The sequence below is a fragment of the Periophthalmus magnuspinnatus genome, chromosome 19 (genome assembly GCF_009829125.3).
Source record: "Periophthalmus magnuspinnatus isolate fPerMag1 chromosome 19, fPerMag1.2.pri, whole genome shotgun sequence".
Taxonomy (NCBI): domain Eukaryota; kingdom Metazoa; phylum Chordata; class Actinopteri; order Gobiiformes; family Gobiidae; genus Periophthalmus; species Periophthalmus magnuspinnatus.
In genome coordinates, this window is record NC_047144.1 from 27,426,107 (window position 1) to 27,438,960 (window position 12,854).

General features: G+C 40.6%; 1 protein-coding gene across 2 annotated transcripts in view; it reads right to left on the reverse strand.

Moving 5' to 3' along the window:
- The window catches only part of dnah9 (dynein, axonemal, heavy chain 9), a 612,810-nt gene that overhangs the window by 547,876 nt on the left and 52,080 nt on the right, over positions 1-12,854 (reverse strand). For both annotated transcript variants that reach the window (XM_033984465.1, XM_033984463.1), the window contains exons 25-30: positions 9,982-10,114; positions 8,735-9,012; positions 5,457-5,587; positions 5,266-5,392; positions 4,729-4,881; positions 3,675-3,800 (exon numbers count right to left, since the gene is read on the reverse strand). In XM_033984465.1, the coding sequence (XP_033840356.1) occupies positions 3,675-3,800; positions 4,729-4,881; positions 5,266-5,392; positions 5,457-5,587; positions 8,735-9,012; positions 9,982-10,114 (948 nt within the window). The remainder of the gene's footprint in view (positions 1-3,674; positions 3,801-4,728; positions 4,882-5,265; positions 5,393-5,456; positions 5,588-8,734; positions 9,013-9,981; positions 10,115-12,854) is intronic.

Genomic DNA, 12,854 nt, shown 5'->3' on the forward strand with positions numbered 1-12,854 from the left:
GCTCTGGTCTCTGCATTGGCTTCCTGTAGCTCAAAGAATAGTGTAAGTGAAAAATACGGATTCTATCCTATCAGTTCCCTTTCTCTCTCATCCCCGTCCGCTGCGTCCCTCGCAAATCTCACATGTCCATTCACGTGAGTCGTTGCGGCCAATCAGCGCCCCATATTAGCCAGCAGCTACACACACCCGACAGGTGTGAGGCTAGCGCGAGGAGTATGCAATGCCGGTAGGTTTAAGGTTGTCATTTACGTTAATTTTGTCATAACAACTCTCCAACTTCATCAAACTTACTCTTCAACCATAAGTATCGAGCATCGAGGAAATGCCACATCTGGGATGAGATTCGATTTCATAATATAAAGGGGAATTGGTGAGTCTGTTTGTTTGCTAACGGTAGCCTAGCACGCTCCATTCATTTCTAATTGACGGTGAGCAATGGGTTTTAAACCCTGTTTTCTCCAATGGTTTTAAGTAAACACTATGAAACTTTATATCATGATAGTTACGGTTGTAATGAATTTCATGCCTTTGATTTGTATAAAATGCACATGCACACTTTCTATGCACATGATTAATGTTGCTCCATATTGTAGATTGTATTTATTGTTATGATTATTCACTGATACAGCTAGTATTGTGATAGATTATTTAGTTTTTTGCAATTACTACTTAATTTTACTCAAATTTGGATTGTGTACACATTGAACTGTATTGACTGAAGCCATGGTCCTATGTTCACACAGGCCAGGTTCTCATTCCCAGATGGCGAGCTACAAACTAATCCTCGAACCTAAATCAGGAGACTTGTGCTACAAGTGAACTGCACCTGCTCTGGTCGAGTCAGTAGGAGGCTTATCGCCAGTCCTTTTTGCAACTCCACTCCACCCCTAATCTACCTCCACCCGCCCCTAATCTACCTTTCATCGTCAGGTCAAATTGACCCTGCCGCAATCTACCTCGGATATATTTATAAACTGAATGTTTGAACTTCTCTGCTGTTTACAGCATACAGACTGAACTCAGGGGGTATTATGGGGCATTGAACTACCACTAGATGAACATTATCATTGAATTTCTCAGTGATCAATTTGTTATTTGTGTATGGCCATTGTTTGTCTATTTTGTTTACATGTTTTCCAATACATGGTACCAAACTGCAGCATACTGTCTCTGTCACTCTCTCCCTGAGCCGATTTCCTAGTCTTCTGATCCTAGCCCAAGGTACTAGCACTATTACTCGGGTCTCTACCCCATATACCCATTACAATAGACTTGTGTATAAGTCTCTCCATAGCCTAGGTCCAAAGTATATCTCTGACATGGTAGTGCCATATGAACCATCTCGCACTCTGAGGACTTCAGGGCCCGGCCTCCTGCTGGTGCCCAGAGTCAGGACTAAACATGGGGAATCAGCGTTTCAGTTTTATGCAGCTAAAACCCTACCCAACCCTAACCCTAACCCTCTGTCTCATACCTTCCTGAAGATATGAGACAGGCCTCTAATTTGACCATGTTTAAATCCAGGGTAAAACAGTTCTGTTTAGCAGTGCATATGACTGAAAGGTTTTTATTCTGCACTCTTCTGTTTTAATGATAATTTTATGATGATTATTTGTGATTATTTATGTTTTGATTTGTGTGATTTTAATGTCTTTCTTATTCTGTAAAGCACTTTGAATTACCTTGTGTACAAATTGCGCTATACAAATAAACTTGCCTTGCCATTGGGCATCACAGTTTCTAACATGAAAGTCAGACTTGTTTCTTTTATCAAGTCATTTTACATGAATATTGCGATTTAAAATGTGCAAATTGTAACAAAATGTTCCACGGGTGTGAGATTATAACTATATAGCAGACACAAGTGCAATTAAATGTATTTGTTTTATTGCTTTATACTTTTACAATTAAGTTTTTAGAACATAATAGAGGTCAGTTGCAATCAGACGCGAATGGATCAACTTTGCATCCATGATCACTTCCTATTTGGAACAGAGTGTCTAGCAGGGGGATTTTACACCGTTTCTCCTCATTGCATTAAATACTGCATGAGGAAAACAACTATAAATCACTCTTGTGATTGAGTCTCCATATTTTCAGGTAAAGGTTACCAAATGTTATCTGTTATATGTATATTGTTGAGAGATTTTGTTGTACTACCATGTTGAACTGAGGCTAGGGAAATGTTTAGATCTGTATTTTGTAACTTTTTGGATGTGTGTTTTTTGTGTTGTGAAGTGGCGCTCCGCCATCTTGTTGCCACACAAGCTAACGCTCCAATACAAAATACTGTTAATTGATTGCATTAAATCCTTCATGAGGAAAACAACTATAAATCACTCTCGTGATTCCCCATCTTCAGGGTTACATGTCATCCCTCAGTCGTCCAGGTCTGATCCATGGCAAAAGACGAAGTTTAAATCTGCCAACTGGACAAATCGTTATAGGAGTGAAGACATTGCTCATACAAGCCTCAGTTCTGGTCTAGTTTTGCTGGTGGACACTGCCTTAAATTTATCTGTGGGGAGGGGTTAACTACACTGAAATTTTAAACAGTAATTGTCTCCAGTTTCTGCCTTAATGACCTATTCAACCTTTAATGGCCCTCCTATTGTTATCTTTTATTTTTGTTTGCTTTCAGTCTGAGGATGGAATCATAGATCTGTGAGAGATTATGTCTCAGGCCCCCATTCCTGTTTAAGGAAGGATTGTCTTTCCTAACAAAAATTTCTTCTTTAACTCCCCTCTCAAACCATTTCTTTTCTCTGCCTAAGATCTGAACCTCACTATCTTCAAAGGTGTGGTTACTGGCTTTGAGATGAGAAGTAAGGCAGACTGGGGTCCAGAGGACCTCTCGCACCGGTGTTTGTTACATTCTCTTGTGGAGTGGCTGTTTAGTTTCTCCAATGTAACACTCGCTGCACTCTTCACTACACTGAATGGAGTAGACTACATTACTTAGTTTATGGCTCAGGGTTTTGTCCTTTGGGTGGACCAGTTTTTGTCTGAAAGTGTTTGTAGGTTTCAAATAGACCGGAAACTCATATTGTCTGAAAATTCTCTGAAGTTTTTCAGAAACATCCGCTGTCTAAGGAATAGTTACACCTATCCCTCTAGGTTCAGATTTTTTAGCTCTCTTAGATCTATTGAAGATCAATTTTTGGATAACCACAAGCAGACAGGGCTTTCTCCACGTGTTGTTCCTCCTTCACTTTTCCCTCTGTGTTTGTGGCTACTGCTTGAGCTCTGTGTTGTAGAGTACGGCTAACTCAGAGTTTATGCTGCAGTGGATGGTGTGAATCAAACAGCTGGTATTGGTCAGTGGGTTTCCTCTGAACTTGAAGTTCAAGTTCACACAGGAAGAGGCCAAGGAAAACAAACTGGCCTCTTAGATTGTGCAGTAACAATAGGAGAGGACCGGTGTCTCCAGGTAGACGTCTTCAGGAGGTTTTGAGTTTGGAGATTGGCATGCAGGTATGGCCACAGATATAACATTGACAAATAGGATACAAGCTATTATAATTCCTGATTGTGCAGTAGCATTAAACCTATGCCTTTATTAAGGCTGCATAGTTTATCAAAATAAAATAGTATTCCCCAAATTGTTCAGCACTATTTGAAATCAGATGTATTATTGAGCCCACTGTGTTATGTTAGGAAGACAGATGTTTTACCTGGGCAGGGTAGTCAAACAGCCACTGTTCCCTGGGTTTGTCCTCATAGGCCATCACTGCCTCTGACATCTGGTACTGCACAGTGAATCGCATGGTGTCCAACACAGTGTTTAGCCAAACTTCCACCTCACAGAACACAGTAAAGTAAGTAAAATATAAACAAGTAAAAGTAAAATAGTAAAATATCACAAATGTGCCAGCGCAGCAAGAACTAACATTTAGACATCTCTTACACAATCACATTCTTATCAATGGGTCCTGATGAGATCATTAACTTTTAATTTATGTTTAGGCATTTAACAGGACAATGTACAGTTACATAATGGCTAAGGGCTACGTTGCTTGTACTAGATTCAAGCAAATTTTCTTCTGCAGTCTTTCAAGGTCCGGTACCACATTTTTTATTTTTTTCCCATGCATTTGAGCAAAATTTGCCTTGCACCAGTACAGATATACTGTATGAGCTGCTCTTGTGGTCAAAGTAAGTCTGCTGTGACTAACTGCAAAATGGACCACTGCAAAATGTTTAAATTGAAAAACCTTTTTTTTTTCATGATTTTTAGGCTGTAGTAAAGACAAAAAAGTGCATTTTAAAAATAACTGTTTTTGGTTTTTTGTTGGGGCAGTGCATTATTTACAGTGTAGTACATTCTCCAACTCTAATAAATATAAAATAAGATAAACAGCAACAGTTCACACATTAAAAATGTTATTCTGAACTGGACTGGACCAGGGTTGTTTTACACCTGAGAACATTGCATTGCCTTCTGAAGTTTCTTGTGACCTTAGTACCTGTGATGTCATTGAATTAATAAGCATTAGAACGGGATCAGTCAAGTACTATGGAATGTAATAGAAAATTAATGACTTTGCAGCTTTGGTATGTAAAATCCCAGGGGCAAGAACGGGGCTAATTCCATTCGTCTGGTTATTGTAACCTGCCATATCTCTATTTCAGACAGAGGGTGGGCTCCTCATCTCTCCCTCTCAGATATGATCAAGTTCATTAAAAATGTTCAGCATGACTAATCTAAGTTTGTGATGCAGCTGGTACCTGTCCACTGCAGTCACAGGTCTGGTTAAAGGCGACGTATTCGCCCTCTTTGCTTAACATGCCCAGCGCTGTCTTTGAGGGGTTGCCCTGCTTGTCCACTTCAAACTCCATCTTGGCTATGTTGTCAAAGAGCTTGGACAGATGCTTCTGGACCTGGGCAGACAGACACACATTGTGAGGTAGTTTTGTGTTTTATTGATGTGTTGTTTCCAGAGTGTTTTGTTTTAGCTAGTCTCTGATGTTAATAGAAGGCAAGATGTGTTCAGCAGTAGGTACTTCTTACAGAGATTTAGTGGCAAGTTTTGCTAAAAGTGATTTATTTTCTGCAATATGAAAATTCTTTAGAGAGACTTGCTGACAGAGGTGGCAGTAAGAAACTACAATCATGAGCAACATTGCCTCTGTGAGGACATTGCTGGTAATACAGTAGGTTAGTGACTTCACTGAGAGAAGACAGTGCTCAGAGCAGCTCACAAACACTGCAGTGCACTAGAGTTACCACTCTGCTACTCGCCCCAGGGTCCAATAAAGAATCACCTGCTGTGGGTTGGTCCCATTGGACAGGATGTCCAGCAGATCAGTCGAGGAGATGAAATAAAACCTGGGGAAGGCCAAGCGCTTAGTGTCCAGGTACTCTGCCAGAGCCTTCTCACAGAGGGCCAGCCTGCAGACACACATACGAGTGAGCGTGCTTCATTATGAGCTACAACCTGCAGAGACACTCTCACCTTCTCTGGATGTCCTCCAGTTTGCCAAATAGACCCGCTTCATTGGTGGCCTCCACTACATTGGAAGTTTGATGCATGGCATTTGCCAGTTCTTTGAAATCAACATCAATCCCCTCGAATCGCCTTGAGTCCTGTGAAAGGACCCAGCCAGGGAATTTATGTTAATGCAGAGAAGGCAAGAATCATAGCTCTCATATCCAACATCTGGGTTTAAGCACACGTCATGGGAGCAATTAAAATGTGTCGGAGCATAGCCTAAACTCAGTGTGAGACACTTAATACATTCTTAATTAACAGCTATGACAGTGGTGCAGGGCAGGAGAGAGTCTGCATGCATATGAGCTTTTTCTGTTCGGTATCAACGTCACTATCATGTAAAAATGTGACATAGAATTGTGCCCACTGATTTGTTAAAGGTTTAAAATGTTGCATGCATGTGTTGGAACTGTAGAATATAAATGAGGCATATTTATAATGTCAATTTTATGTGAGCTTTTTCATTTCACATTTTTCACTTTATTTTGAAAAGTGTGTACAATGAGAGAATTCTAGGGAATGGATAAATGCTGCGTGCACTTCTGTCAATTTAAAAGAAAAATAAATTAGATGAATAATGTTCAATGCTCAGATGCAGAGGAAAATGAGTGGACTATTTTGATAATACTGTATTGCACAAAATTATGTTCTGCCTGATAATCAGACATTATTGAATGGGCTTTTACTATGCAAAAAATATGCAAATTCCTGTATTTTGCTGTTTAGCAATAATATTGGGAATAATAAGCCTAATATTTTCTAATCTAATAGAGACATTCATACATCACCAGAAGCCAGAAATGATAAATCTCTCTATTTTAATAACATTTATATTTTTTTGCCAAATGATTAAATAAAATGTGTTATGCTGAACTGTTGCCGAGTTAGGGAATTGTGTATGGTGTCAATTGAAAGATAAGTATTTCCAAAGGAAAAAAAAAACGTTTTGTAATATCAAATGTTACACTTAATGACAAGACAAACAACAAACAACATTAAAGTTATGATTTTAGGATACTAGTCAGGGTCAGAAAAAGTTGTCATTTTAAGAGAATAAAGATATAGTACTACTAGAATAAAGTTGTCGTACTGCGAAAATAAACTTTAATGTTGAAATGTTATGGCTTAATTAAATATGCTGCCCCTATGAGAATAATCATTTACTTATGTGACACTTATATTCAGGTTTGCACTGCCCCCTTGTGTTTTTTCTTAGCTCTTAGCTTTTTCTGTGTAGAGTTCTGGCACTCTACAGAAGGACGCAAGTGATTGACAGGCCAGGGACTACCCCCCCTTGTTATCAGCAGACAGATTGTCCATGGGATCATTACTGCTGACTAAACAGTTGACATAAAGCAGAGAATCAAGCTTTCATATTCTAGAAACTGTTATGGTTTAATTAACCATAAACCACATTTCAAAACCATAAACCACCTTTCACACCCAAAGTGCTTTACGGTGCATTATTCATTCACTCCACACTTAGATAGCTGTAAGCTAGTATTGTAGCCACAGCTGCCCTGGGTAGACTAACAGAAGCAAGGCTGCCAATCTGTGTCCTCTGACCACCACCAACACTGACACATACACCACATTCATACTAGGCAAACTGGATGAAGTGTTTTGTCTAAGGACACAGTGGCAGGTTTTGCCACTGTGTTACTGAGATCTGACAAGCCCTTATGGCCACAACTTTAGGATGAATGCTGGCATGTGAATTTTATTTAATTTGATTATCCCTGACACTCAGACAGACACAAAATGACCATTAGTGTTCAGTTTAGCCACACTAAACAGACAGTTGAATTTGCAGCTATACTTATAACTGTCCATGAGCTATCTAGTCACTTATTATGGTCTCCCATTTAAATAGCCAGACTCGGCCTTACTTGGCTTCTGAGATATGGTTGTTGCCTGCAACAACATATACTATTGTTCACTACTTCAGTACTATTGTCATCTATGTAATCATTATGTATCTAGAAACCATATGAGTGACATCTGACACCTCTACACATATGTAATACTACTGTAGTACTACTCTGTGTACTAATACATGCGCCTGTCTGACACTGGTAAGATGGATGCATGTGCAGTGCATGTAGGCTATAATAAGTCCTCATGTGCCACAAACGTCACCTTAAACACACCCCTGCTGCACACTCACACCTCTCACAGATGCAAATCTAAACCACATCTTTTGTGATGAAATGTCCCATATTTGGGGTAGGTCTCATTATTCCACTAAGGCTGTCAATCCTTCATAAAGAGACAGGTTGTCACAGACAAGACTGGCTTCTCACTAGCCACTGTCACTCCACTGTTCCGTCTGGATCCTCTATTTCACACATACTAGCCCTGAAACTAGCTCATTGTTTGATTAAATTATTGCCTATATTACTAACATCTAATCACTAGAAAGTTAAAAGCTATTTATTTTGAGACATGTGTTGAAAGTTGGCACTACTCTTATCTCCTGCTGCACATACCCTCAGATGTCCGATTCCCATGGATCTATAATATGGGTTTATTCAGCGCTGTTTAAAACAGCTGTGGTCCTTAGTATCCATGCACAAGCCTCTAAAACAACCGTCTGGCTTCTCCAGTTGTAAAAGCACATGTAGAGTGTGGTGCAGCATGGCCTCCATAGCACAGGACGGCAACACAAGTTAATGACACTTTCGGAGCCACAGTTGATGCAGTCTGGTCAGTGACCAGTAGAGTGCACTAAAGGACACCGTGACTACAACCATGCTTCAGACAGGTAGAAATGAAGGGAAAACAGGATTATTTTAATATGTTTTGAAACTATTTCATTTTATTGCTATACACTGCTTGCCTTGATTGCCCTGACCGTACACCACTGATCAGACATATTATCGAGTCCACTGTGTTATCTTTGCAATGGATATTGTTTTGCTTTAGTGAGGTAATCGATCAACCAGTTCCTAACAGGCAGTGCCAGAACTCCATGCAGGAAAAAACTGCATACACCAAAAAAAAGCTTCACAAAAACACAAGGGGGCAGTGCAAGTTAGTGAGAATTGCAAAGTAAAATATGAGTTGTATCATTCATTTAAAACTTAAAATAAGGCCTCATAAAAAAAAAAATAATTAAAAAAAAAAAATAATAATAATTATAATGATAATAATAACAATAACAATAACAATAACAATAATAATAATAATAAAACACTGGTGACTTTGAATAGTCTTAAATATCATGTGAGCTCCAGTATCACCTCTGGCAGCTGGGCACGGATGTCCTCTGAGCCCACAAAGATGCTCTCCAGGTGGCTCCATGTTCGCTGAACCTCCAACCAGATGGAGATGACTGAGTCGGCCACAGACAGCCGACTCTGCCATGAAGAAACTTGGTCTAGGAAGTGTGTGATGTGTTTGGAACTCAGCAGGTTCTGCAGCTGCACCTGATTGTCCTCCAGGGTCTCCATCAGTTCTTCATCACTCCGCAGCAAAAGCACTTGGGTCCTGGGGTGGGGCTCGTAATGGAATTGCATGCCTACAGCAGGTAAAAGAATGGAGTAGTACATAAATATTCTAGACTTCCACCCAAAGACACTACCACAGACACATAAAATCACCACAGAGCTCAACCATGTGCACAAGACTGATTTGCACAATCAACCAATCAATCAATATCACTTTATTTGTCCCTGAGAGACAGTTTAAGCACACTGAGGAACATTCACTAAAATTCTGTAATAATCGAAAAGTTCAAATAAAAGTGCAACTCATCAGAGTCCTTAGGACAAAAGTGCTCCTGTCCAAAAGTGTTTCCTCTGAAACATCGTCTGCCATATTTTGTGTAGAAAGTCTATTGTATTGGTATGAAAAGTATGTGGCATTTCAGAGCTAGCTGGCTAGGATAGCTAGCTTAATGCAGGGTTGCCATGGATACAGAAAAACAAACTGCTCAAATCACACAATGCAGTAGTCCTTAACATGGAGTTAATATGATTAACGGTTTCCTCAACCACCTTCTTCTCTTCTCCAGCGAACCACAGCTCACCTCAACCACACCTCTAATTACTCAGAAGCCCTATTTATACAAGCCTATCCTGGCAACTCTCTCTCTCAATTGCTTATTTTCAAGACAGCGTTTTCCCCCCAGAAAACGGCCAGTGCTCTGTACTTCATATTAAGAAAATAATATTGGAGAACGCACAGGATTCAATAGTGTTGCGTGGTATTTTGGTACAAATGAAAAAAAATACCACTAGCTCTCTAGCATGATCTGCCACTGCGCTGGCTCCAATTGGGCACCAGAGTTTTCTAATGCAGAAGTCAGTCAACTTTGCTCAAATAGTTTTAAATTAATCTTGAGATTTAAAATGTGTTAATTGTAACATGATCCACAGGTGTTATATTATGCCTGTGTCTGCTATATAGTTATAATCTATGTCTTCTTTAAAATGTTAAAGTTTGGTGCTGACTCTGGAATAAAGGATTTAGCAGAAGGAAGAGGTACCTGTCCAGGTGGAGTCCAGCTCAGTCAGGACCTTCTCCATAGACATCTCTTTGACGGCTCTGTCCACAATGGCCCTCACTTCATCCTCAAAGCAGTGCAGGTTTAGCTGCAGCAGGTCAGCCAGGCACCTGTCCTGCTAACAGAAGATACCATGCAAAGAATACTTATTTCTGGTGTCTAATTGTACCTTTCATGACTACTTTTGGAAATATCTTGTATGAGAGCACCTGGTAATCTTAGAAGAGACCTATTATGTAAAACGACCTGTTATAGCTTTTAACCATGTTATAGTTATTTCCCCTCATCATTTACCTTCTTGAAGTTGTATTTGTGATTAGCTTGTTTGAGCAATCTTTAATTTCTTTCTTTCAAGATGCCATATTGTCAATCTACTTCCATTTTCACTGTCCTTAGTATATGCCCACCGTTTTGTACATACTTCATTCTTCAGTTTTATTTTTAATCAGTGATACAAGTAGGATTTGGCAGCATTGCCTAGTTATTTTGGTACAAACAAAAAAAATAAATAATCTGATGCTCGATAGCATGATCTGCTGCTGCTGGTGGTGCGGACTCTTTGTTACGATGACGTTTACGATGAAGTGGGCTGCAATCGGGCACTGTAGTATTCAAAAGCGGTTTCTTTTATTAAGTCGTTTTAGATGAGTACCACAATTTAAAATGACCAAATTACAGCAGTGATCCATTGGTGTTATTGATTATAACTATATAGCACACACAAACACAATATGTCTTACAGTAGGATTGTTAAGTGATGATGTCACTTCCGGATACAACTGGCAACTTCACAGCTGATTTTGAGGTTTTGTTGTTTTGTTTTTATTTTTGTTTTTGTTTTTACTTTCTATCAAAGTGCTGTGTTCCTTTTGGTCAAACAAGAGACAATAAACTTTCAAATGTGCGTTCAACCACAAACTGTATGAGACATGTCAATATTGTTGTAATAATCTAGCATTGCATTGAATTACCAATGTATATCTTACTGAAGAAGAAGGAGAAGAAGTAGAAGAAGTAGAAGAAAGTAGAAGAAGAAACAAGAAGAAGACTTTTGACAATGCATTTGTGTTCCACTTGTCAGTTAAAAGAAAATGTTAAAATCAAACAACACAGTCACACATCCATGTTCCAGCCCCTCCTACAGGTACAGTACTAACTCCCTATCCCTCACTGAACACAGCGCCCTCCACAGTTGCACTGCTGCACTGCAGAGTTCATCTCCTCCTGAGTAACCGGAGAGGCCAAGGCCGCTGCCTCGGACTCCTACAGCTCAGGCAACCCCTCCACCATCTGCCTCTGACTCCTCTCGTCACATTCACCGGCCCCAAACAGCTCAGTGTAAAAATTACAAATCACATCAGTGATAGGTCAGAAGTGACCTCCCCATTGGCCAATTTGAGGTGCATTAGATTATTTGATACACTACCTTTCTTTTCTAAATTAAAAAAGTAGCGTGTAGGTGCATCAATCCCACACAGTCCAATAACCTTCGCCTTGACTAGCGCTCCCTTTGCTCTCTCACTCATAAAGGACCTCAGAGCACCCTCTTGTTTGCCCGTGTGCCTCTGCTCCCTGTTCACCTGATCAGCCCCTCATCTATGAGGGCTACTTCCCTTTCCAGCTGCTCCAGCTCTTCCCTCTCTGAGCAGTATGAGAATGACACGTACTGTTGGACAAACAGTTTAATGTGGGCATGTTCTCAAATTCTGCCTTCCTACACCGCCACTGCTCCCAGAATTCCTTGAAGGCCTGGATGAATCCCCTATCCTGCAGAAGTCTTACATTCAGAGACCAGTAGGGGCAGCGTGGAGCACATGCTGGTAAAGACAACTCCATTGTGGCCAAATGGTCTGAAAAACCAACAGGTATTATTTGGGCTCTTTTGAGATTAGTCTTGTGTGATTGGTTAATATAAATCCTGTCCAGACGGGCTGCGATCACACTGCCCTCACTGGCGCGGACCCATGTTTACAGGTGCGCCGTAGGGATACACTGTCTCCATGTATCCATGAGGTTATTCTCCCTCAGTACACTGGCTAGCAGAGCTGCTGTACTTGGGTGGGGCTTTACCATGTTCCTGTCATATCTGTGTGTTGTGCAGTTCCAGTCCCCTCCCACCACTATCACAGAGTCACTGTTAAAAGCTTTGAGCCGCCTGTTCAGAGTGTGCACTAGCTGTGTAAGGCTCACAGGTGAGTTATGTGCATAGATGTTTATTCAAACAAGGTGTATTTCCCAAATTGTCCCCTGCACCACCTGCTGCCTGCCTCCCTCTACTTCCAGGTGTACCCAGCCTCACCTGCTCAGACATCAGCACTGCTACTCCTGCACTCACATTAGAGCCATGGCTCATGAAACTTGGCCCTGACCAAACCCTGCTCCAGTCTGTTTCATTGTCCCCAGTGCCCCCTGCACGTTTGAGTTTAACCATTTCAACCACTACTGCTTGCTTCTCTTTATCCCTGTCCCCATTAATATTCAAAGATTCTATTCTGAGGCTGTTCATAGGAGAAGAGAAAAGAAAAAAGAAAACAGTAAATAGACACAAGGTGAGAAAGAGACACCAATGTGCACCAACCATTATTTTTGTATAATGGTCCCTACTCGTTTCTTACCCTTAGTGATCCTGCCTAAAAGCTTTGCCAGTCTATACCTTTTCTTTTGGCTTAACTGATTAATGCCGACCTGCTTCCCGCACAAGCCTGAGCTTGTGCGGGAGGCAGGTTGAGCGTTACCAACTAGATCTACTCAGCCTCACCTCCATGCAGTTTGGGCTCTGGAACCCAACTCCTTGAGAGGGGCTGGACTCCATTTCTCTGGCATTGCCCGTGGGCTGATATTTATTGATATATATA